Raw genomic sequence first — 27,573 nt, 5'->3', positions numbered from 1 at the left:
GATCCAACTTCATAGCTCCTTGAAAGTGGCTGCTCGGGTCAATAAGGCCGATGGAATGCTTGTCGAGGCATTGAGTTCAAAAGTCAGGAGGTTGTGTTGCAACTTTACAGAACACCTGGATTATTGTGTACAGTTCGGGACTCCCCACTATTGAAAGGATGTTGAGGCTTTGGAGAGGGTACAGAAGAGGTTTCTCAGATGCTGCCTGGTGTAGAGGGCCTGTGCTATCACAAGAGGCTGGGTAAACTTGGGTTGTTTTCTCTGGAGCATCAGAAGCTGAGGGGAGATCTGATAGAGATTTGCAAGATTATCTGTTCCCCAGGGTTAAAATGTCTAATAGCAGAGGGCACGCATTGAAGGTAAGAGGGGGTAGGTACGGGGGGGGGGGGTGAGGTGTGTTTTTTTTACCACAGAGTAGTGGATACCTGGAATGTGCTGCCTGATATGGTGGAAGAGGCAAATACTCTAGAGGCTTTTAAGAGACGTTTGCATAGGCACATGGATATAAGGAGGGTACAGGGATACGGACATGGTGTAGGTAGGAGGGATTAGTGCTTGGGTGTTTATGACTTGCTTCTTAGCTGGTTCAGCACAACATTGTGAGCCGAATGATTTGTTCCTAAGCTGTACAGTTCTATGTTCTATGGTATTGGGGTGTCAGTTTTCACAAGGAACCTCAGACCTGCTCTTGTTACCATAGTATATGTCTGGTCATGTTGTGTTTCTGGTCTCTTGTGAGCCCCAGGAAGTAATGGTGAACTGTTGCATTAAGAACAGCATTCTGGGTAACACTACAAGTTATTGAAATTACAAGGATGGTATGCAGTGATCTGGAAATGCGTGAAGTTCACAAATAACAGCTGAAGAGTTAAATTCAAATAACTAATAAAACTTGCATGAAAAGCTACTGTCAGTAATGATAACCATAGAAATAATGGATTGTCACAAAAAAATCATCTGGTTCAACAATCGCCTTGGAAAGGAATTCTGTGTTCCACACTCAGTCTGCCCTATAGATGACCTAGAATTACAGCATTGCAGTCAGACTTTCATCTGTCAGAAATTCAACTCAGGGCATTAAGGTAAACAATAAATACTGGCCAAGCCAGAGATATATACAGCCCTTGAATAATGATCCAATTTGCAAGCAAATGATACTCTAAGCCTTTGTGCTTGTAATCTGTTAGCAGAATTCCATACACATATTATTCAATGAGGTTAATACAACTGACACCAATATTTCAAAAATAAATAGATAATCGATGGTATATTTTATGTTTCATTTTCATCAAAGATATGATGTGGTTAATGAATAAATTATATACTTTGAAGCAAGGAGTATTGAAATGGGTCCTACCTTCCATCAGTACACGGAACACATCCCTTAAAATAGTGATTGTCGTACCCAGAACGAAAACAGAAAAGAAGAATGTAGAGATAGGATCTGCAATTTTATAAGCGGGCTACAAACAGAGAAGAACACAGATTGAGCATAGTATTTTATTTCACTCTGCCTCATGATTAAATAGTTAAATTTGTTAGCTGCTATTTCCTGTTATAAAACCACTTGGGTTCTGTCTAATCATATTATTTTTTAATTGTTCAACAGTTTTTTCCTTGGTAATGGATTCCAGCGTTTTCCATACAATTAGCAAGAGTCTAAGTGTTTCCCAAGACTCTCATTTTCTCTAAAATGCTATTACATTTGTTCATTGATCGTCCACGGGCCAAAATCAAGATCATTTTGATAAGCATACAGATGCATTCTCTATCCGTACAACTGTCTCTCAGCTGTACAATTACCTCTAAAAGGGAGTTTGTCTGATGTCTTCTGTTATCTAGGTCGTTCCCTTCCAATCAACAAAAAATTTCATACTTGGTTCTCATTTTACTTTAAAATGGATTCAAATTAGTAGTGGAGTCAGAACAACCAGCCCAATCACTTAGAGCCCAAACAACACCACTTGGTGAGTTTGCCTCTGTTTTACTCTCTGAAACCTCTGTCTTGTACTCTCTTACCCCTGTGAATCTATGTGATTACAAGCTAATCCTTTGGACAAATATCAGTGGTGTTACTCAGTTCCCAGCTCAAGTGCCTTCCTGAAGGGTCAACTAAATCTGGGTGTTAGCCTTGCAGCTCTTCCTCTGGTTATTCTATTGTTTATTTTCCTCTCTCCCTTGACCAGAAGACCATAAGACATAGAAGCAGAATTAGGCCATTCAGCCCATCAAGTCTGCTCCACAATTCCATCATGGCTGATCCCCGATCCCACTCAAACCCATACACCTAGCTTCTCGCCATATCCTTTTATGCCCTGATCAATCAGGAAACTATCGTCTTCTGCCTTAAATACTCCCATGGACTTGTCTTCCACCGCAGCCTGCAGCAGAGCATTCCACAGATTCACTAGTCTCTGGCTAAAACAATTCTTCCTTACTTCTGTTCTAAAAGGTCATCCCTCAATTTTCCCTCAATCCACTCGAGGGAACATCCTCTCCACACCCACCCCATCTAGTCCTTTCAATGTTTGGTAGGTTTTCGCTTTCATTCCCAGAATCATCCACATGAACCTCCTCTGGACTCTCTCCAATAACAATACATCCTTTCTGAGATATGGCACCCAAAACTGTTAACAATACTCCAAATGCAGCCTGACTAATGTCTTACAAATTATCAGCATTAATGCTGATAATTATCAGCATTATCTCCTTGCTTTTATATTCTATTCCCCTTGAAATAAATGCCAACATTGCATTTGCTTTCTTTACCACAGACTCAACCTGTAAGTTAACCTTCTGGGAGTCTTGCATGAGGATTCCTAAGTCCCTCTGCACCTCTGATGTTTGAACCTTCTCTCCATTTAGATAATAGTCCACACTATTGTTCCTTTTACCAAAATGCATTATTATACATTTCCGAACACTGTATTCTATCTTCCACTTTTTTTTGTCCATTCTTCCAATTTGTCCAAGTCCTGCTGCAATTGCATTGCTTCCTCAGCACTATCTACCCCTCCACTTATCTTCGTATCATCTGCAAACTTTGCCACAAAGTCATCAATTCCATTATCTAAACCATTGACAAACAATGTGAAAAGTGGCGGTCCCAATACTGACCCCTGAGGAACACCACTAGTCACTGGCAGCCAACCAGAAAAAGGCCCTGTTATTGCCACTCGCTACCTCCTGCCTGTCAGCCATTCCTCCATCCATGCCAGTATCTTTCCTGTAACACAATGGGATTTTATCTTGTTAAGCAGCCTCATGTGCGGCACCTTATCAAATGCCTTCTGAAAATCCAAGTAAATGACACCCACTGCCTCTCCTTTGTCCACCCTGCTTGTTACTTCCTCGAAGAACTCTAACAGATTTGGCAGGCAAGATTTCCCTTTACGGAAACCATGCTGACTTTGACTTATTTTATCATTAGTCTCCAAGTGCCCTGAAATCTCATCCTGCATAATAGACTCCAACACTTTCCCAACCACTGAGGTTAGGCTAACTGGCCTAGAATTTCCTTTTTTTTTTGTTTTCCTTCCTTCTTAAAAAATGGAGTGACATTTGTAATTTTCCAGTCCGCTGGAACCATGCCAGAATCAAGCAATTCTTGAAAGATCATGACCAATGCATCCGTTATCTCTTCAGCAACCTCTTTAAGGACTCTGGGGTGTAGTCCCTTTGGTCCAGATGACTTATCCACCTTAAAATCTCTCAGTTTGCCTAGCATTTTTTCCTTTGTAATAGCAATGGCACCCACTCCTGCTCCCTGACACTCACAGACCTCAGGCGCACTGCTCGTGTCTTCCACAGTGAAGACTGATGCAAGGTACCCATTATATTCATCTGCCTTTTCTTTGTCCCCCAATACTACCTCACGAGCATCATTTTCCAGTGATCCAATATCAACTTTCACCTCCCTTTTACTCCTTCTATAACTGAAACAACTTTTAGTATCCTGCTTTATATTATTGGCTAGTTTGACCTTATATTGCATCTTTTCCCTTCTTATAGCTTTTTTAGTTGCATTTTGATGATTTTAAAAGCTTCCCAATTATCCAATTTCCTGCTCACTTTTGCTACCTTATATTCCCTTTCCTTGGCTTTTATGCAGTCCTTAACTTCCCTTGCTCGTGAGGTAGCAATGGGGGACATAGAAATGGCAGATGAACTTAATGGGTACAATAGTTGCCTATTGTCCTGTGCACAATGCTGATATTATCAGATTGCTATGAGACAAGTAACAAGAACATCATTATTTAATTCCCCAAAAGTCCTGATTTTAACTTGTTAATCTTTGAGGTTCCCCAACCTCAGTATTTATATTTATCATATGGTACTACTCTTAAATTCCAGCCCCCTTCAGATAAGGTCAGCTAATTCATTGATCCTTTTGATAAATTAGTTTTTTAACCTGTACAACAATCTTGACTAATTGACAGAAATAAATGCTATTTATTCTCTAGATAAATTTAGCATTGAAAGAATTAACAAGTTGCAGTTTCACTTGCAAGTGCAATGGTTAATTTGATCACTGAAATTTTGTGGGTAACAGCAAAATGTAGGAGTGGCAAGGAGGCGATCAAAAATGAGAATTGCATAACTTAAAGAAAAAGTGTACCTGTTTATTTCTAGAGATGTAGAACAGAAAAATGGAGAAGTTATACTAAAATAATCTTAAGATTTAGTTAGAAGGCACTGTGCATAATATTATTTGCTACATAATAAAAACGCATATTGAGAGAAAGCAAAAAATGAATTTACAGACATTTTTGGGAATCTGAGATTTTTTTGTAGATATTATTGGAAAAAACAGGCTGGCTCTGTCTTCTGATTGACAGGTGATCACATTGGAACTCTTCAGAATTCCCAAATGTTAAGATAAGAATGGGCAGAGGTTTTCTGCTTGTAGCATATGTTATATTAAGAGGCCAATATTTATGACCAAGAAATCAAAACTGGAATTCAGAAATAAATTCTTGACCAAAAACAGGCCTAGAAACATAAAAGATGGTAACACTTGAATAGTCAAGGCAAAAAAAAAGCAGAGAGGAACTGAAGGACTGGATATGAGAGGAAGAAACAGATAAGCCGAGGGCAGAGATATGTGGAACAGAACAGTCCATGTGACGGGCTGGGCTGAATGGCTTGTTTCTGTATAGGCTATTATATAATTATATGGAAATACTTTGAGAATTTTTTGAGATAAGTTTGAGAAAGGCACCAATGATTAAAATCAGTGATTAACTATTAAAATATCACAGATAAATCTGAACTGAATGCAATCATTGTTACATTATCTTTTTGAACTACATTTACCATCAAATATTATTATTTTGAGGCATTTTTCACAATGTATGATTATTCTTAGTGGAATGAACTCAGAATTAATGTCCAATATTAAAAGAATATTTTTAAAAAGAAGAAACCTTAAAGAAGATGACAGTGGCTGCCACAAACACTCCGATGCTCTGGAACAAATCTCCAATGACATGTATGAAGGCTGCTCTCACACTGGTGTTTCCCAGCTGGTTTGCCTGAGACGAGTTTTCCTCAACTGTGTTGTTTTCTAACTCCTCATAACCAGCTGCATAGTGATGGCTATGGCTGTGGAAAGGGTTTGATTGATGGAGTATGACAGCCATTCTGCAACATAAATGATTGGAAGAAACCTTATCAGATTCATTTTGTTTTCAAGGACTGCAGTGGATTAAATTTTGAGTTATTTCGGCTCTCGAAGTTTTTCCACATCCCACAAATAATCTCAACGATGTGTCATATTCAAGGGTTATTGTGTTATGCATACATCAGCCTATTGAGTGATATAGTTCATGATTTTGAGTCACTTTGAGCAACTTATCATGTTAGCTCAGCATTTTTACCAAGTCAGAAGGCAGCAGAGTCCCACTGCAGAGCATGAAAATCACATTCCCACAACAGTCTATGATTGAGTGAGTCACATTTTTCTGATGAGATGTTAAGCTAAAGCCTGATCCATTCTCTCAAGTGGACATAAAAAATCCCACATTACTATTTGAAGAGCAACTAGTGAATTATTGCCTGCCTTCACGCCAGTCCCTCTATCAACATCATTAAGATGCATCATCTGGTCATTTTTGTAGGAAGCAGATGTATTCAAATCAGCAACAGCATTCCATACACCTCAAGCCATTGATGTAATATATCTCACTGGTTATCAGGCACTTTTGAGCACACTATACAGAAACATGCTCAAAATATACTGCAAATATTTTTTCCCTGTTTTACTCCCCAAAAGTATTTTTACTCCCCATTTTATCCCCATGCCCTGCAAGCTTTTCCTTTGATCCAAATACATTTCTATAATTAAGAGATGTAATTTAGATTATGGTATCTTGCTATATAAACATTACCCATGTTACCCATGATTTTGTTTTTTGCCAAACACCTTGAGTGTCCCTGATTATCTGTACATCTGAACCCCTTTGTACCCCTCACCAACTGTGCACTTCTCATGCATTACTGAGCCCAGACTTGTATTTTCTAGTTATTGTAGCCTACTCCTGATGAAAATAGATTAGAATGCATAGACAGGGCAAACATTTTGGGTGTTAATGTGTTCTTCAAGTGAATAAGAAAGATGAGCTGTGATTAAAAGATATTTCTTCTAGTTAATGCTTTTTTCTAGTTGACACACTCAAACCTGTTGCCTTCCAAATAATTGCACACCACATCTAACTGCGGTTCTAAAGTTCCAAATCATTTTCAGAAAATAACTTTTGTTTTAGAGTTTTTTTTCTGAGGTTCACTGGGAAAATTATGACAAGGTGTCACTATTTTTAAAATATTATCTCAGATACCTGGTGTAAACATCCTAGTCCTTGACCAACCATGTAGACACTGTGTCTCTGCCTCCACAGAAGGCTAAGGAAATTTGATACATCCAATTGACCATCACCTATTCTTATAGGTACATCATAGCTTAGTACGGCAACTGCTCTGCCCAAGATCCCAAAATGTCTACCCTTTCGCTGCCTCTGGAAAGCAGGCAACATAATTAAAGACACCTTCCACCCTGGGCATTCTCTTTTCTCCCTCCATCAACCCTCATCAGGCATTAGATTCAAAAGCTTGAAAACATGCACCAACTGGCTCAAGAACAGCTTCTATTCCTCTGTTATTAGAATGAACCTCTTGTAAGTTAAAGATGAACTCTTGGCTTCACAATCTACATCGTCTTGGCCCCTGCACTTACTATAACACTTCATTCTTTTTCCCTTGTGCTACCTCAAAGCTCTTGTGTTTTGAAATGGTCTGTTTGGTTGGGTGTCAAAACTTAAATTTTTACTATATTTTTGTACGTCTGACAATAATGAACCGACAGCGATGGTTTCATTTCATCTGTAAAAGGGGTGAAATATCAGAAGTACCTTTAGTACCTTTGCAATGCTGCAGCAATTTTTCCCCCATGACTTTGTGAAGCAAGAATGCATGAAGATGCATTTGTTCAGCAAGGTAAAATCAAAAAATGTACAGACAAAGGGTTTTTGACATGAAACATTAATTATTTTTCTCTTTCATGGACACTATCAGACCTGCTGATCGTTTCCAGCATTTTCTGCTTTTCTTTCTGATTTTCAGCATCTGCAGTTCCTTTTAGATTAATATTTGTTAACTGACGTGTTATGTTAATTAATATTTAATTGCAACTGGTTACGGTTTTGAGAGACACCTTGATGTGTTAATTTTTTTAAATGGGCAAAGAGACAAGTGAATGCAAAAAAAAATTCATGTAAAAGAAAAACCATTAAATTTACATTATGATTTGCATTTAGTCTAGGCAACATTTTAATGCATTTTTCTTGGAACTCAGAAATCAAATGTAGTGTGATTAAAATGTTCAAGTAAAGATTAAGATTGCTTACATGATATTGACTCCTACAGCACACCCAGATGTGATAAGCATTACATGGCTTTCAATTTCAAAGTCTTTGCTGATCAGTCGCTGTATAGCAAGGTAGACCAGCACTGCTGTCACTGCCCAGATTGACAGCACAGAGAGAAAAGCTCCCAGAATCTCTGTGACACAAAGCAAAGAAAGAAAGAAAGATACAGACATTAGAACAAAGCAATCCTTTGTATTTTACTGATCCTTGATTTTTCCTCCCCAGGTTTTGCAGTCAAATGTAGAATAATATCAAATAATGTAAAACTGTGACAATCAAATGACTTGTCTATCCTCTCAAATATTTATCATGAAATATTTTGAAAACAATTGGTGAATTATTTTAGGAGAGATGCCACTATAATTTTTAAAGTAAGTGAAGAGAATTTCATACAAGCAAGATAATATGTTCACATGGTTACAGTGCAGCAATTTCAGCCACCTGAGGTTCCAGTTATCAGAGAGGCCCAATTTTACCTGAGTGTGCTGAACAAAAGTTAGAGCAGTATTGAATAGGATGTAATGGAGCTGGGCCTCAATGTTGAGGATATCAGTCAAGGAGAAGACAATAGTGTTTTCATCCTGCCAATTTATTTAGATGATATTTTTGAGACAGGATTGTTGGTAGCTCTCCAGGGTTCTGAGATGCACATCACTGAAACACCAGAGTAGCACGTTCCTAACGATAGCACCATTTATCTTCTGTTTACAGTTCCAGCCCCTTCTTCCTTTTAGACAGAAGGAAATAGGTACTTCACCACCTAACCCACCCTGCCAAGTTCCAGTGCAACTGAACCCACAGTCACCATTGATCAGTCTTCCTGAGAGTGAACCTATGGTATGGATGGTGTTCTTAGATCCTGTGCCAATCAGCTGGCAGACATTTTTAAACCTCTCCCTGCTTCAATCTGTGGTTCCCACTTGCTTTTTCCAATGATCATTCCGGTACCTAAGAAAAGCAAGATATCGAGCTTTAACAACTGCCTGGTTCTGACATCTGCCCTCGTGAAGTGCGTCAAGAGGCTTGTCGTGGTGGGCATTGACTCCAGCCTTCCAGAGAACCTCGATCTACTGAAACAGGATATGGTGGATGGCATCTCCCCGCCCCTACACTCATCTCCGGACAGTGAAGGTGCCTACTTCAGACTACTGTTTATTGACTCAGCTCTTCTTTCAGTACCATAATTGAAGGAAAGGTTGTTGTCATAACTCAAACATCACTAAACCCCAGACCCTGGGAATCAACACATTCCTCTGGAACTGGTTCCTTGACTCTTTCACCAACAGAGCAGAATCAATAAGGTTAGGCAGCAACACCTCCCCCCATGATTGTTCTAAACACTGGTGCTCCACAAAGTTGTGTCCTCAGCCCCCTTCTCTACTGCATGGACAGATTCTGCTGTAACTCCATCTACAAGTCTGCAAATGATAGTGGGCCGTATCTCAATTAATGATGAGTCAGACTACGAGTAGGAGATAAAAGCTTAGCAACATGCTGTCACGACAACAGCCATTCCATAAGTGTCAGCAAAACAAAATAGCTTGTCACTGACTTCAGGAATGGGGTGTTTCTCATGCTCCTGTCTACATCAACAGGAGTTTGAGAGAGTTGAGACCCTGAAGTTCCTAGATGTGAACATCACCAATAGCCTGCCCTGGCCCATCCATGTAGGTACCGCACAAGAAAGCTCACCAACAGCTCTACTTCTTCAGGAGGCTAAAGGAATTTGGCATGACTTGTCGACCCTTGCCGATTTCTTTACAGTGCACCGTAGAATGCGTTCTTTGTGGACGTAAAACAGCTTGGTATGAAACTGCTATGCCTGTTACCACAAAGATTAGCTGAGTTGTGGCACAGCTCAGCACATCATGGAAAACAGCCTTGTCTCTACAGATTCTGCTCATACTTCTCACTGCCTCAGTAAAGCAGCCAGTATAATCAAGCACTCCACCCACCCCAGTAATTTTTTCTCCCATCTTCTATTAGGCAGAAGATACAAAGGTCTGAAAGTACCTTAAATCAGGCTCACGGGCACTGATACCCCAGTGCAATAAATGGTTTCCTAGTATGATAACATAGATTTTAGACCTCACTATCAGCCCTTGTATGATCTTATATCTCAACTGTTCACTCGCGCTACACTTTCTCTGTACTCTGTTTTGCATAATTAACTTTCTACCTTGTTCTACCTCAATGCACCATGCAATAATTTGATTTGCGTGAATAGTGTGCAAGACAAGCTCCTCACTACACCTCAGTACAGGTGACAAAGACAAAGCAATTCCAATTTGAGTTGGCCTTCTCCTGCCTAGTGTGTCTCTTCCAAAGCAGTGTTGCCGTTGTCAAAGCATTGAGTTTCTGGGCTCCAGTGGGTGAGAGGCATTCAGGTCTGTCACTGTGTTGGAACTGCCCAGGTCCCAAACTTCATGTTGGAAAGAACAAGTTGCTTATGTGTGAGTTCTTTTAAAGGTGAACAATATCACACATCAGCTACCGCATAGACTTGACAGAGTGAGATCTTAATCCAGTGACAAACTGGATTCTGCTGAAAGGTTACTGAGTATACACACTTACGGTGAAAAAATCACTGACATAAAACACTAACCCTTTCTCCTTCAGTGACTCCTGCCTTAGTTACTAGATATTTAGAGCATTTTCTTTTTTTTCTTTTTTCTTTCCAACATCTACAGTTTTTTTAGCTTTAAATTATTAGAAATATACATGTTTCCTTCATCCAAGTTATATGGATAGTGAACAGCCAGTGCCCCAGCATCAATCCCTGTGACAATCCAAGTGCCACATCCTCCTGGTTGGAAAATAAACAATTTACTCCAAATCTGGTCTTTGTTAGTTAACCAAACCTTAAAACACATCAGTAATTTACCTCCACCACTGTGCATTAACACTTTAATTAATCTTTTTTTGTGGAGTTTTACCAAAAATATTATTAAGGTCCAAATACTGAAGATCTATTCTAATTGTTACAATCTTCAAAGGTTCCAACAGTTTTGTTAAGCCTGATTTCCCTTTCATAAATCCATATTGACCATGACCAGACCTATTGTTATTTTATAAAAATCCTTTTATTCCATCCTTGATACAAATTTTAACATCTCTCAGTCACTGATTTCCATTTACTCGCAGCTACAAACTGCTGTAAAGACTCAACAGGTCAGGCAGCATTTGAGGGGAGGAAACAAATTGTCGACATTTTGATCAAAACCTTACACCCATATTTTTTTCTCACCTTCCTTTCTTAAATAGTAAGGTTAACACATTTGGAGTTACGGTATAATAATGTTGCTACAGGCTCCCCTGAAGAAAATGAGCATGTGTCGTATATCCAGTAACAAAGCTATCGCTCTCTCGGAGATATTTAGCTGCTGGCGAGTGCCTGGTTGACACATTGTTGTAACAGTTGACTCATTAGTTCAATTCCAGCTGTGAATAATTCAAATGAGCAGTGAAATTTGTAATAAGACTGACAGTATTCTCAGTCCCCTCTTCAAACTTGAGCTTTACAATCTTAATTTAGTGCTTTAGAGAAAAGGAATTCTCTTTCTCTTTGTGACAAAGAGTGTGAAGTTGCCATTACTAGGAAGAAGGTTTTTGGGAAACTGAAAGGTCTGCAGGTAGACAAGTCACCTGGACCAGATGGTGTACAACCTAGGGTTCTGAAAGTGGTGGCTGAAGACCCTTGGCCTCGGCCTGAAATGTCGACTGCACTCTTTTCTATAGATGCTGCCTGGCCTGCTGAGCTCCTCCAGCATTTTGTGTGTGTTGCTCAGATTTCCAGCATCTGCAGATTTTCTTTATTGTGATATTTCCAAGTCTGACTGCTGGCTAAACAGCAGAGATTCAATTTGATTGGACTTAGAATTCTATGGTTCATTCTTGGTCACTTCTGAGATTTCTTTGGTTTGTCTTCCAGATTGCTTGTCTCAAGGCATTCACTACAGGTTTTAGAATGCAAGTTGTTATCACTGCAGGAAAATGTGTATTCAGATCCCGAATTTAATGAATGCATGAACATCTGTGTTATTGGTATCATACAGTGAGAGGAACCATAATGACCGTTAGAAATTAGAACATTTAAGTAGTAAGTTGACTTTCCAAGGTGGGGTTCAGAAGACAGGCTGCCCAAATCCAAAGCCAAATTTTAACTGGGTGTTAAGTTACAATAAGCTTTAGCAAGGATGGATCCCTAAATTAAATGCTTCAGTTCAATTTGGAAGTGGACACAGAAAAGGAACAGTTATTACCATTCAACCATCAGATTCCTGAACCAGCATGGATAATTTCACTCACCTCAACACTGAACTGATCACTGAACACAACCTATAGACCCACTTTCAAGCACTCTGCAATTCATGTTCTCAGTATTATTTATTTTTTTTATATTTGTAATTTGTCTTCTTTTGCACATTTTCAGTCTTTTTTAATTGATTCTGTTGTATTTCTTTGTTCTATTGTGAATACCTGCAAGAAAATAAACTTGAGGGTGATATACCATTGAATTATTGAACTTTCAATATTTTCAGACAATACAAAATTTTGTTTTGAAAATATTAAAAGCATAAATGACACAGGAACAATACAGTGCTGTGCATTAAGAATATATCTTAATATTATTTAATGTGTTTATGGATGTTCTTACAGAAAAATGGTGTAGATTTTTAGATTTCTAGGCCCCCTTACAAAAATTCTAGTACATGCCTCAATTGGAATAGTGACATTTAATGTTCCTGTATTCCTCATTCTCTACCAGTCATCCTTAAGCCTGCCTGAATGACAGAGCCAATTAATGTAGAATAACTAGTTACTGTAGGTGAGAACTTGAGAAGTCAGTCCTTACATAATTATGTAAATTTTTCTGCTACATGTTCCCGAATATTGTAATTTCTTTGCCAATTCAAGATAATAATCAAATTATTTTCCATTAATTTCCATGTTTGAGATGAACTACCAGCACTTAGAAAGCAAAATGCATTAGAAAATAAATTCAAAGTTCCCAGATTAATTGGTTTACCTGCACAACAAAATAACTGAATTAAAATTCCATTAATTTTGTTTTAAAATGTAATTCAAGATGATGACATTGTAATCTACATTTTAACAAAAATATGCTTATAGAAAAAGGATTGCCTTTTCCTTCTTTCAAAATAATAAACTTCAGAGATCAGGACTTAGTTGAAAAAACTACCTACTGTGCATTGCCATACTACTAACAAACACTGCAGGCACACTCTGTGCGAGTGTGGTGACCTATATAAATTGACATCTCTAGCTTTCCTCGTTCATGGTGAATGCAGAGCTGGTTTACAAGAAATGTGACACTCAAAACACGATTCAAGCAGCAACTAAAAATAACGATTCAGAAATATACATCACGTGGTCTACTAAACCATTAATTCAGTAACGTAATCTTAATGAATATCAACAGAACTCTGAGGAAGAAATATTTCACACAAATGGATAACTGACAAACTGCCTCGAGGTGAAAGGTGAGCAGTGGTATTAAGTTAATTGGGCCAAAAATCTACAGATTGCAGCAGCAGTAATTTCACAAGATCATGGCCGTGGGCAACAGCCATTAAATCTTGTGCAATCAATGGCCATTAGTACCAACCGGAGTCTACTTTTTTCATAGCCACTCCAGAGGTGACTATTATTGAAATTCTGCAAGAATATTGTGTTAATATAAATTAACTGACTTATTTATAGAAAGTAAATGGTTATTAAACATGTGGGATCTATAAAAAGGTAATACAATGCTCTGCAATAATGGGAATAAAATTTAAATCTATTACACGGAAGGAGAAGGTGCAAGAAATTATCATCTCCAAAGTCTCCTTCAAAGTTCACCTCATTCTGAACTGGGGATGCATTAAGATTATTACAAAATCATTGGATCAAAACCCTAAAATATTCCCTAACAGTACCTATTGCACATGGGATTACAACAAAAAGACAATGAATCACCAGCATCTCAGATCATTTATAAATGAGATATACAAGTGCCCTTCCCAATAAAGCCCATACGTTCTGTTCTAGATAAACTGACGTTTAAAACTAACCACTAGGTCATTCTTTAAGGCCTATTGGTACCAGTCTGTACATGATATCGGTTACCTATGACATAAAGCACATTGCAACTTCGACATTACTCTCACTGATTCCAGCATCACATGTTTCATGGCTGTCTGGAGAAGACAAATCTCAGAGTTGTATACTGAACAACTGCTTACGTACTTAGATAATAAATGTATCTTGAACATTCCAACAACTGATCAGACATATGATGCTGAGTTACATCCTAGGATGCGCTGGGACATATCATCAGTGATGTAACCTGGGGTTATGGGATGTTTCTGGTCTTTCAATATCAGACATCCTCACCCAGGTGACCCAGCCTGGGCTGATCAGGCCCTGGCTCGTCTCCCAGCAGCACTGGTCCATGGGTCACACCTCTTTATCCATGGCTCACTCACCAGCCTTTGAAATGGTCCTGATGGCTCTTTTCTTTGCAGCCCCCTTAATGTCCCATATGTTCTGCACAGCAAACAGCAGCAAATGCTCCACACCCCACCTCTATAGGTTCGCAATGTGCCCTCCACCCTGGTCTCTGGCACTGCTCTACCAGCTCCTGGTATTTGGCCTAATGATGTTTAAACACCTCCTCAATCTGGCTTCCCAAGGCACTGTCAGTTCTACCATGACCACCTGCTTTAAGGTTTCTCTCAGAATGACCCTGTCAGGCCTCAGTGATTATGATGCAGTGAAATCAGGGAACTTCAATTGCTTGCCAAGATTGGCCAGTCAGACGCTGGGGTGAGCAAGCCCACTGGTGACCTGCGTTGAGGCTGTGGTTGGTCTCCAGCTTCGACAAAGGCTGTGGGCTTTCTGGGTCAGCAGAGGAGCCTACAATTGTTACTTGGGAAAATACTTTCTGCCACTGTCTTCAGCACCTTGGTCATGGCTATACGAACAAGTGAGAAGTTGGGTGCACCGCCGCAAGTGACTTACCGTCTGATAACCCAAAGACGTTTGATTACCTACAAACACAACTCAGAAATATAAGTATACTCTTTCACACGTCTAGATGAATAGAGGTCTAGCATCCCTTTGGAAGCTCACTACATCCTAGACAACGCAATCTCCTTTTTGCTCCACCTGAATATGAATTATTTCCACTACCAGCACACAGTAACTGCAGCATTTAGCCGCTGCAAAATGTATTGCTGCTATTTATCCCAGACTACTCCAATAGCACCTAGAAAATAATCAGAAACAGAAACTGAGGAAGCTCTGCAACACGTGCAAAATGCTGGAGGAGCTCAACAGGCCAGGCAAAGAGTAAACAGTCGACGTTTCGGGCCGAGGCCCTTCATCAGGACTGGAAAAAAAGATGAGAAATTAAAGCAAGAAGGCAGGGAGGAAGAAGTACGAGGTGGTTGGTGATAGGTGAAACCAGGATAGGGGGTGAAGTAAAGAGATGGGAAGCTAGGAGGTGAAGGAGATGAAGGGCTGGAGAAGGAGGTAGCTTTCACCCACCCCCCTCTCCCAGTTTCACCTCTCACATGGAAGAGGAATGCAGTGGATGCATGGAAACCCCACCGCCTTCAACTTTCCCAGGACCTCTTGCACATCAGCCCAAACGTGCCCCTGGGCACGAATTATACCCCTACACCATCGAGCGAAATTAAAGAACAGGAGATGCCTGGTTAATTTTTAATTCCTTAACAACATTTAATCTTTTAAGCTTTAGCTAATCTAAAACAGATTACGTGGCCGTTTTCATATTACTGCTTGTGGGTGTACATAAATTGGCCGTTGAGAACATTTCAAAAACACTTCATTGACTGTAAAGCTTTTGAAACATCCTGAAAGAGACACAGAAGCATGCACAAATGCACAACTCTGCTGTATATATTTAGAAAAGACAACTTCATCCTATAACACACCACATTTAGAAATGAACTCCGACAGTGTCGATATAGTGTTATATATTAACTTAGATTTGGTTTTACATTTTATTACATGATGTATTTGTATTTATCTGGGTGACCCATAAAAAGTTCAAATGTGGCAACTAAAGTTAAAATATATCTCATCATCCGTAATAGTGCCTTCAATAAAATCTTTAGCCAAAATGTTTGACCAAAGGTGATTTTCTAAACCTATTGGCCTGCATTTTCTTGGTATTTTGATGGTCAACCTTCATTGCATGCTACAGTTTCTGCCCACCAATGCCAGTCTAGAGCTTCAGCAGGAATGGAAAGGCACGACTCAAAGTGATAACTGTAAGAGCACCAGTTAAGACTTAGGGCAATTTAAATATTTTTGAAATAATAGTTTACTTAACCAATTGTAGTTATTTGGTAGTATTTATTAATGTTTTAGTTTGTGTTTGTTTTTATAATTATCTATATTGTTCTTTTGCTTGGGTTCAATTGGATATTCAGAAACATTTAAAGTTTATCACAGAACTGACAGCCAGCTGTTTCATTTAGAATTTCCATCTGCTTTCCTGATGTAATGTTTTATATATGTGTAAGGCTCCATATAGGTTAACTACAATGAATTTGCAAAACATAGAAACATAGAAAACCTACAGCACAATACAGGCCCTTCGGCCCACAAAACTGTGCCAAACATGTCCTTACCTTAGAACTACTAGGTTTACACATAGCCCTCTATTTTCCTAAGCTCCATGTACCTATCCTGGAGTATCTTAAAAGATCCTATCGATTCCGCCTGCACCACTGCTGCTGGCTGACCATTCCACGCACTCACCACTCTCTGCATAAAAAACTTATCCCTGACATCTCTTCTGCACCTACTTCCAAACACCTTAAAACTATGCCCTCTCATGCTAGCCATTTCAGCCCTTGAAAAAGCCTCTGACTATCCACTCATTATCTTGAACACCTCTATCAGGTCACCTCTCATCCTCCGTCACTCCAAGGAGAAAAGGCGGAGTTCATTCAGCCTATTCTCATAAGGCATGCTCCCCAATCCAGGCAACATCCTTGTAAATCTCCTCCGCACCCTTTCTATGGTTTCCATATCCTTCTTGTAGTGAGGCAATCAAAACTGAGCACAGTATTCCAAGTGGGTCCTATATAGCTGCAACATTACCTCTCAGCTCTTAAACTCAATCCCATAATTGATGAAGGCCAATGCACCGTATGCCATCTTAACCACACAGTCAACCTGCGCAGCAGATTTGAGTGTCCTGTGGACTCGGATCCCAAGATTCCTCTGATCCTCCACACTGCCAAGAGTCTTACCATTAATGCAATATTCTGCCATCATATTTGACCTACCAAAATGAACCACCTCACACTTATGCAGGTTGTACTCTATCTGCCACTTCTCAGCCCAGTTTTGCATCCTATTAATGTCCTGCTGTAATCTCTGACAACCCTCCACACTATCCACAACACCTCCAACCTTTGTGTCATCAGCAAATTTACTAACCCATCCCTCCACTTCCTCATCCAGGTCATTTATAAAAATCACAAAGAGTAAGAGTCCCAGAACAGATCCCTGAGGCACCCCACTGGTCACTGACCTCCATGCAGAATACAACCACTCTTTGCCTTCTGTGGGCAAGCCATTTCTGGATCCACAAAGCAATGTCCTGTCGGATCCCATGCTTCCTTACTTTCTCAATAAGCCTTGCATGGAGTACCTTATCAAATGCCTTGCTGAAATCCATATACACTACATCTACTGCTCTTCCTTCATCAATGTGTTTAGTCACATTCTCAAAAAATTCAATCAGGCTCATAAGGCACAACTTGCCTTTGACAAAGTCAAGCTGACTATCATATCATACCTAATTATATTATGCCTCTTCAAATGTTCATAAATCCTGCCTCTCAGCATCTTCTCCATCAATTTACCAACCACTGAAGTAAGACTCACTGGCCTATAATTTCCTGGACTATCTCTGCTCCTTTTCTTGAATAAGGGAACAACATCCACAGCCCTCCCATCCTCTGGCAACTTCATACTTACCTTTTAGATCAGACGCTCTCAAGTTTTGGCCCATAACTTTAAGGAACAGGTATTAGCGAAAAATATGATCATAAATATTAGATTGAGATTTTTCAGTAGAGAATAGGAGTATTGTGATCTTACGACATGGATCAGCATGTGGAATTAATTATGACATTGTAACCATGAATGAGAATTGATTGCGAGAGGGGCAGGACTGGCAGCTCAGTGTTCCAGGATTCTGTTGTTTTAGACGTAATAGAATCGGAGGGATTTAAAGAAGAGGGGTTAAAGGGGATGGGGTATCATTACTAGTCAGGGAAAATTTCACAGCAGCGCCCAGTCAGGACAGACTGAAGAGCTCTTCCTGTGAGGCTTCATGGGGAATAAAAAAGGTATGACCACATTTTATGACCATATGACCACATATCATAGACCACCTGACAGATCACAAGATTTAGAGGAGCTGATTTGTAGAGATGGAATGCTGTTGCAAGAAACATAAGGTTGTGATAGTGGGTGATTTTAAATAGTTCACATTTTGACTGAGACTCCCATACTGTAAAAGGGCTGGATGCGAAAAAGTTTGTCAAATGTGTTTAGGAAAGTTTCCTAAATAATGACATAGAAGTCTCAACTTCAGAGAGTGTGATGTGAGATCTCCTATTAGAGAATGAGACAGGGCAGGTGACAGAAGTTGGTGTAGGTTGCATCTACTGATCATAATGTCATTAGTTTCAAGGTAAATATGGAAACAGATTAACTGCCGGTTAACTGTCGGCTAACTATTACTTAGATTGCACTACCTGTATGTATAATCTATATTTTCATTTATATTTATCATTATTATTGTTATGAGCAGAGAGACAACATCTGCCAGAAGTAAATTCCTTGTATGTGCATAGGTACTTGGCGATTAAAGTCTGATTCTGATTCTGATTCTGATAGGTCTGGTCCTCAGATTAAGATTCTAAATTGGAGAGAGGCCAATTTTGATGTTAATGGAAAGAATCCAGCAAATGTAGATTGAGAGAGGTTGTCTTCTGGCAAAGGTGTACTTGGTAAATGGGAGGCCTTCAGAAGTGAAATTTTCAAGATACAGAGTTTGTATGTTCCTGTCAGAATAAAAGGCAAAGATAATAGGTTTTTGAGAGATATTGAGTTAAAATATTGTTACTTGGTTTTCGAGGGATATTGAGGACCTGGCTAAGAAAAAGGATGGAGGTGCTTAACAAGTATAGACAGGTAGGAACAAATGAGGTACCTGAAGTGTATAAGAAATGCAAGAGAACATTTAAGAAGGAAATCAGAGGGGCTAAAAGAAGGCCAAGGTTTCTCTAGCAGATAAAGTGAAATAGAATCCTAATGGCATCTACAGATATATTGTGAGCAAAAGGATAGCAAGGAACAAAGTTGGTCCTCTGGAGGATCAAAATGGAGCCAAAAGAGATGGAGATCTTAAATGGATTTTATCTGCATCTATATTTATTCTGGAGATGAACACTAAGGCTACTGGGGAGAGCTTAAACTAGAATTGTTGGGCGGTTGGGAACCAAACTGAAGAGACTGGGGAAGAGGAGGTTAGCTCACAAATAGAGAAAGCTTGTAGACAGTGCGAGAGGGAGGATAGGCAGGTGATAGAGAAGGGACATGCTCAGACCGATGGTTTGAGATGTGTCTATTTTAATGCAAAGAGTATTGTGAACAAAGCAGATGAGGTTAGAGCGTGGATCAGTACTTGGAGGCATGATGTGGCGGCCATTATAGAGACTTGGATGGCTCAGGGACAGGATTAGTTACTTCAAGTGCTGGGTTTTAGATGTTTCAGAAAGGACAGGGAGGGGGGTGTGGCACTGTTGATCAGAGATAGTGTCACAGCTGCAGAAAAGGTGGACGCCATGGAAAGATTGTCTATGGAGTCTCTGTGGGTGGAGGTTAGAAACAGGAAGGGGTCAATAACTTTACTGGGTGTTCTTTATAGGCCACCTAATAGTAACAGGGATATCAAGGAGCAAATAGGGAAACAGATCCTGGAAAGGTGTAATAATAACAGAGTTGCCGTGATGGGAGATTTTAATTTCCCAAATATCGATTGGCATCTCCCTAGAGCGAGGGGCTTAGATGGGGTGGAGTTTGTTAGGTGTGTTCAGGAAGGTTTCTTGACACAGTATGTAGATAAGCCTACAAGAGGAGAGGCTGTTGGGAAATGGTATTGGGAAATGAACCTGGTCAGGTGTCAGATCTCTCAGTGGGAGAGCATTTTGGATATAGTGATCATAATTCTAACTCCTTTACAATAGCATCGGAGAGAGATAGGAACAGACAAGTTAGAAAAGCATTGGAGTAAGGGGAATTATGAGGCTATCAGGCAGGAAAATGGAGGCTTACATTGGAAACAGATGTTCTCAGGGAAAAGTACAGAAGAAATGTGGCAAATACTCGGGGATATTTGTGAAGAGCTCTGCATAGGTACGTTATGGTAGTGTACAGGAACTGTAGTGTACAAAGGCTGTAATAAGTCTAGTCAAAAAGAAAAGAAAAGCTTGCAAAAGGTTCAGAGAGCTAGGTAATGTTAGAGATCTAGAAGATTATAAGGCTACTAGGAAGGAGCTTAGGAAGGAAATTAGGAGAGCCAGAAGGGGCCATGAGAAGGCCTTGGCAAGCAGAATTAAGGAAAAACCCAAGGGATTCTACAAGTATGTGAAGAGCAAGAGGATAAGACGTGAAAGAATAGGACCTATCAAATGTGACAGTGGGAAAGTGTGTATGGAACCAGAGGAAATAGCAGAGGTATAATGAATACTTAACTTCAGTATTCACTATGGAAAAGGACTTTAGTGATTATAGGGATGACTTACAGCAGACTGAAAAGCTTGAGCATGTAGATATTAAGAAAGAGGATGTGCTGGAGCTTTTGAAAAGCATCAAGTTGGATAAGTCGCTGGGACTGGATGAGACGTACCCCAGGTTACTGTGGGAGGTGAGGGAGGAAATTGCTGAGCCTCTGGCGATGATCTTTGCATCATCAGTGGAAAGGTTCTCGAGGATTGGAGGGTTGCAGATGTTGTTCCTTTATTCAAGAATGGGAGTAGAGATAGTCCAGGAAATTATATACCAGTGAGTCTTACTTCAGTGGTTGGTAAATTGATGGAGAAGATCCTGAAAGGCAGGATTTATAAGCATTTGGAGAGGTATAATATGATAGTAGTAGTCAGCATGGCTTTGTAAAGGGCAGGTCGTACCTTACGAGCCTGATTGAGGATGTGACTAAACACACCGATGAAGGAAGAGCAGTAGACGTAATGTACAGTATATGGATTTCAGCAAGGCATTTGATAAGGTACCCCATGCAAGGCTTATTGAGAAAGTAATGAGGCATGGGATCCAAGAGGCCATTGATTTGTGGATCTAGAACTGGTTTGCCTACAGAAGGCAAAGAGTGGTTGTCAACAGATCATATTCTGCATGGAGGTCGGTCACCAGTGGAGTGCCTCAGGGATCTGTTCTGGGACCCTTACTCTTCATGATTTTTATAAATAACCTGGATGAGGAAGTGGATGGTTGGGTTAGTAAGTTTGCTGATGACGCAAAGGTTGGAGGTGTTGTGGATAGTGTGGAGGGCTGTCAGAGTTTACAGCAAGACATAGAAAGCATGCAAAACTGGGCTGAGAAGTGGCAGATGGAGTTCAACCCAGTTAAGTGTGAGGTGGTTCTTTTTGGTAGGTCAAATATGATGGCAGAATATAGTATTAATGGTAAAACTCTTGGCAGTGTGGAGGATCAGAGGGATCTTGGGGTCCAAGTCCATAGGACGCTCAAAGCAACTGTGCAGGTTGGCTCTGTGGTTAAGAAGGCGTATGGTGTATTGGCCTTCATCAATTGTGGAACTGAATTTAGGAGCCAAGAGATAATGTTGTAGCTATATAGGACCCTGGTCTGACCCCATTTGGAGTACTGTGCTCAGTTCTGGTCGCCTCACTACAGGAAGGATGTGGAAGCCATAGAAATGATGCACAGGATATTTACAAGGATGTTGCCTGGATTGGGGAGCATGCCTTATGAGAATAGGTTGAGTGAACTCAGCCTTTTCTCCTTGGAGCGAAGGATGATGAGAGGTGACCTGATAGAGGTGTACAAGATGATGAGAGGCATTGATCGTGTGGATAGTCAGAAGCTTTTTCCCAGGGCTGAAATGGTTGCCACAAGAGGACACAGGTTTAAGGTGCTGGGGAGTAGGTACAGAGGAGATGTCAGGGGTAAGTTTTTTTTACATAGAGAGTGGTGAGTGTGTGGAATGGGCTGCCGGCAACTGTAGTGGAGGCGGATACAATAAGGTTTTTAAGAGGCTTTTAGATAAGTACATGGAGCTTTGTAAAATAGAGGGCTATAGGTAAGCCTGGTAATTTCTAAGGTAAGGACATGTTCAGCACAACTTTGTGGGCTGAAAGGCCTTTATTGTGCTGTAGATTTTCATTTTCCATTTTCATTTTTAGAATCTTTTTATCGATAATCTTCTACAGCTATAAAATGATACAAAACTTCAACAAGTTGATATATATACAAATAATAAAGCTGAAAAATATTTATCAAAAAAGGATAATATATGATCATGAAAAAAAAATTTTATAAAGAAAAGAAGAAAAAAAGAGAATCCCAACTTACTAAAAAAAAAAGAAACCCCACTAACTACAAGAAAAAGAAACCATTAGGAATCAACTCCTGGAGCAATACGACTTACCATCATCTATATATATATAAAAAAAGAATCATCAACCGCCAATTCATGTTTATATAAAATAAAATTGGAAGGAAACCATATAAAATAATTCAAATTAAATGATAATATTTAGCAAAAGAAACCCATCTTCTCTCAAAATCAAATCGAGGATCAAAAGTTCTACTTCTGATTTTTTCCAAACTAAGACATAACATTACTTGAGAAAACCATTGAATTAATGTAGGGACAGAGGTGTCTTTCCATTTTAATAAAATAGCCCTTCTTGCCAACAATGCAACAAATGCAATTACATGTTGGTCTGAAGGTGAAATACCCTGAATATGATGTGGAACTATTCCAAATAGAGCAGTTAATGTACTAGGTGTAGGCTTTCTATGTTTCTATGAGTTCATAGATGTGAGACAATGAAGCATTAAAGTCATGGACCCTAACAGATTGCAGAGAAGGAGGTGTTTTAGGGTGGATAATCCCCAGGGCCTGACAATATGTTTCTTCTGACCCTGTGGGAGGCTAGTGCAGAAATTGTATTGGCCCTAGCAGAGATATTTAAAGCATCCTTAGCCACGAGTGAGGTGCTGAAGGACTGGAGGATAGCTAATATTGTTCCATTGGTTAAGAAAGGCTCTAAGAATAAGGCAGGAAATTACAAGCTGGTGAGCCTGACTTCAGTAATGGGAAAGTTATTGGAAGGTATTCTAAGGGACCAGGTATATGAGTATTTGAATAGACAGAAACTGATTAGGGTTAGTCAAGATGACTTTGTGCATTGTAAGTCATGACTAATCAATCATATAGAGTTTTTCAAGGAAGTTACCTGGAAAGTTGATGAATACAAGGCAGTGGATGTTGTCTACTGGACTTTAACAAGGCCTTTGACAAGATCCCACATGGGATATTGGTCAAGAAGGCTCAGCTGCTTGGCATTCAAGATGAGGTAGTAAGTTGGATTGTACGTTGGCTTCACAGAAGAAAACAGAGAATGGTAGTAGATGGTTGCACCTTTAATTGGAAGCATGTGACTAGTGATATGCCACAGGGATTGGTGCTGGGTCTGTTGTTGTTGGTCACCTATATCGATAACCTGGAATATAATGTCGTAACCTGGGTCAGCAAATTTGCAAATGACCACCAAGATTGGGGATGTTGTGGACAGCAAGGAAGACTATCAAAGCTTGCAGTAGGATCTGGACCAGCTAAAAAAAAATGGGCTGATAAACGGCAGATAGTGTTTAAGGCAGACAAATGAGAGGTGTTGCACTTTGGGATGACCAACGAGGGTAGGTCATACATGGTAAGTGGTAGGGCACAGAGGAGTGTGGCAGAAGAGAGGGACCTGGGAATACACAAACATAATTCTTTGAAAGTGGCATCACAGGTAGATATGGTCACAAAGAAAGCTTTTGGCACACTGGCCTTCATAAATCAATGTATTGAGTACGGAAGTTGGGATGTTATGTTGTAATTATTTAAAATGTTGACAAGGCCAAATCTTGAGTGTCGTGTCACCTATCTACTGGAAAGATATAAATAAGACTGAAAGAATGCAAAGAAAATTTATAAGGATGTTGCCAGGACTTGAGGACCAGAGTTATTGGGAAAGATTGAACAGATTACAACTTTAATTCCTCGAAAGTAGAAAATTGTGGGGAGATTTGATAGAGGCATACAAAATTACGAGCAGTATAGACAGGGCAAATGCAAGCAGCCTTTTTCCACTGAGGTTGGGTGAGGCAGCTAGAGGTCATGGGTTAAGGGTAAAAGGTGAAATGTTTAAGGGGAACATGGGGGCAACTTCTTTACTCATAGGGGATGAGAGTGTACAACGAGCTGCCAGCATAAGTGGTAGATACGGGGTCGATTTCAACATCTATGAGAAATTCGGATTGGTACATGGATGGAAGGTGTATGGGGGATTGTGGTCTGGGTGCAGGTTGTTACCTGGAAAGTTGATAAATACAATGCAGTGTATGTTGTCTACATGGACTTTAACAAGGCCTTTGACAAGGTCCTGCATGGGATATTGGTCAAGAAGGCTCAGCCACTTGGCATTCGAGATGAGGTAGTAAATTGGATTGGACGCTGGATTGGTCGATGGTACTAGATTAATGATTTGGCATGGACTAGGAGGGCCATAGAGCCTGGTTCTGTGCTGTATTGTTGTATGATTCTATGACTCTAATAAATGGATTCAATAAACACTGCCAAAGCAGAGAGCATACTTTGAGGAACTAACTGCATAAAGAAAAGCAATGCAGTCATTATGCAAGTATTTAACAAGCTTAAGTAGTAATATAATTATCAAACCTGATCTTTGTTCTTCCATTGTATTACTTACCTATTTTAAGATTCCATAAATATCTACCAAATTCATATATACAGTGAAGAAAAATTCTCCTACCTGACCTATGCCAACCAAAGTTCATAGTTTTTGTTGCTGGTCGTGTAGAAATCCAAAGAGAAAAAAGGCTAACTAGCATGCTGCCAAAATCTGTCAGTAAGTGAGCTGCATCGGTCATGATGGCCAAACTGTGAGCGAAGTAGCCTCCTGAAAGAGAAGTACGCAAGGCAAACCTGTTACTCATAACATTTAGGAAGCCACATACAAGCCAGGATTAATGTGGCATCCATTAAATAAGACTCTGTCTCTGTTATATCATGGACTTGGAGAGGGAGTAGCATAACCATCTGCAAATCGGTTAAATCTGAATATTGATGGTGCTAAAAGCTTCAAATCATGTGACTGTTGGAAGATATTACCCTAATTACTGCAATTGCCGGAAATCTGAAATAAAAGCAAAAGAAAATGCTCTAAGTATTCAGAAAGTCAGGCAGCATATGCAGGGAATGACGCTGAGGTAATCTTTCAAGTGTAAAACATTTTTTCTCCCTCCACAGGATGTGCTTGATCTGGTAAATATCCCTAGTATTTCCTGTCCCTACAGACTAAAATGCCTTTTTGCAATCAAATGTAAATCTCCAACATTTTAGCAAGAAGTTTTTAAAAGCCCTTCATTTCAAATAATTGTTCACAGTGGAGCATTTTCCAGCCACTGTCTTTCCCAATCCATTGAGCGTTTAACACAGAACATGCCGGTTAAGAAAAATCATGCAACATTTATGTATTTATTTTTAGTTGAATGAATAAGGAATGTTCCTTAAAAATATTTTAAGCTAGCACATGGTGATGTAAAAATTCAATAAAATTCATAAAAGATTAGAACTAGGAGAAAGCTAGGTCATTCAGACCCTCAGACCTGTTCTGTTACTCAACAGTATCACAGCTGATCTTCCACCTCATTTTATTGCCAAATCCCTTCTGTTACAAATATATGGAATGGAAGCATGAGTAGGTCATTTGGCCTCTCTTGTCTGCACTGCCCTTCAGAAAGATCATCTGATTTAATCTCAACTGTATTTATGTTTAACCATAATAACCTTTCAACCATTTATCAAGAGTCTTTCAGTCACTGCCTTACAAATATTCTCTCCACATATCTCAAGACCCTTTATCTTCAATCAAGATCCTTCCCACTCTCCTAAATTTCAGTGGATACAAACCCACCCTGACTAAACTTTCCTCGGACAGCAATCTGCCTAGCCTAGATAGCAGTAAATCTTTACTGAAGTTTCAAATAGTCGAATTCCTTCCTTAAATGAGGGGATCAATACTGTTCTCGGAATTATCTGATGAATAACCTCCCTACTTTTGAATTCAATTCCTCAGCAATAAACAATAATATTCTGTTAGCTTTCCTGCTTATTAATACACCTGCTTACAACCTTCAGTAAATCATGAGAGCTTTGTAAGATTCATTATTCAAGTTGGTTTCTTTTATTTTTTCCTGCCAAAATGGACAATTTCACAGTTCCTCACATTATCTTCCATTTGTATGATCTTTGCCCACTTACTTAACGTGTCCATTACATCTTTTCACTTATCCCATTATATTCTCCTCACCTTCTTCCTGACTTACTTCCCCACCCATGTTTGTATCATCGGCAAATTAAGCGACTATACCCTCTTCAGTCCTTTCATCCAACTCTGAGAGCACAGTCTTAATCCCTGTGCAACTTCACCCATTACATGACGTACAAAAAAGCTGGATGAACTCAGCAGGTCGGGCAGTATCCGTTGAAAGGAGCAGTCAACATGTTGGGCCGAGACCCTTCGTCAGGACAGGTCCTTCGAAGGGTCTCGACCCAAAACGTTGACTGCTCCTTTCAACGGATACTGCCCGACCTGCTGAGTTCATCCAGCTTTTTTGTACGTCTTGATTTGACCACAGCATCTGCAGTGTACTTTGTGTTCACCCATTACATGTTGCCAAGCAAAACAAAAATAGACAATTTAGACATACATATTCTTTTTCTGTCAGTCAACCAATCTTCTATCAATGTCAATATATTAGCTTTCCTTACTGCAGTGATCTATGATGTGGACCTCATCAAATGCCTTCTGGATATTCAAATAATCTACTTTCATTGGTTCCTCTCTATCTACAGCATGTATTAACCTATTCAAAGAATAATAGCTTAGTCAAACATGATTTACCTTTCATAAAACTGAGTTGAATTTGCTTAAATATCTTAGAGATTTTTAAGTCCCTTGCTGTAATATTTTTTATAATTATTTCTAACATTCATTTATGACAGATATTTTCCTTTAATTCTCCATCTCACTCTACTTTGATCTATTTGTCTATAGCCTCAAAAACTGCCCTAATGAAGACCAGCATAATCTTGAGGAACATCTCATTTTCTACCCAGGCAAACTGAATCATCAGAGGCTTAATACTGAACTCAGCAATCCAGATAATCCTTTCCCTGCTTGTATCACAACCAGTCTATTCCTCTGTAAGGTTATTCATCTGTAATAATAACTCATTTTTTCTCTCATAACAGCAACTG

At 39.6% G+C, this 27,573-nt stretch overlaps 1 protein-coding gene across 1 annotated transcript in view; it reads right to left on the bottom strand.

Moving 5' to 3' along the window:
- slc30a2 (solute carrier family 30 member 2) overlaps positions 1 to 27,573 on the bottom strand; it is an 81,527-nt gene that overhangs the window by 11,603 nt on the left and 42,351 nt on the right. Inside the window, exons 3-6 of the mRNA XM_073057133.1 lie at positions 25,064 to 25,210; positions 7,902 to 8,055; positions 5,427 to 5,643; positions 1,358 to 1,463 (exon numbers count right to left, since the gene is read on the bottom strand). Of these exons, the coding sequence (XP_072913234.1) occupies positions 1,358 to 1,463; positions 5,427 to 5,643; positions 7,902 to 8,055; positions 25,064 to 25,210 (624 nt within the window). The remainder of the gene's footprint in view (positions 1 to 1,357; positions 1,464 to 5,426; positions 5,644 to 7,901; positions 8,056 to 25,063; positions 25,211 to 27,573) is intronic.

The sequence above is a fragment of the Hemitrygon akajei genome, chromosome 9 (genome assembly GCF_048418815.1).
Source record: "Hemitrygon akajei chromosome 9, sHemAka1.3, whole genome shotgun sequence".
Taxonomy (NCBI): Eukaryota; Metazoa; Chordata; class Chondrichthyes; order Myliobatiformes; family Dasyatidae; genus Hemitrygon; species Hemitrygon akajei.
Note: the sequence above shows the minus strand (reverse complement) of the source record. Positions and strands in the feature narration are given on the sequence as shown.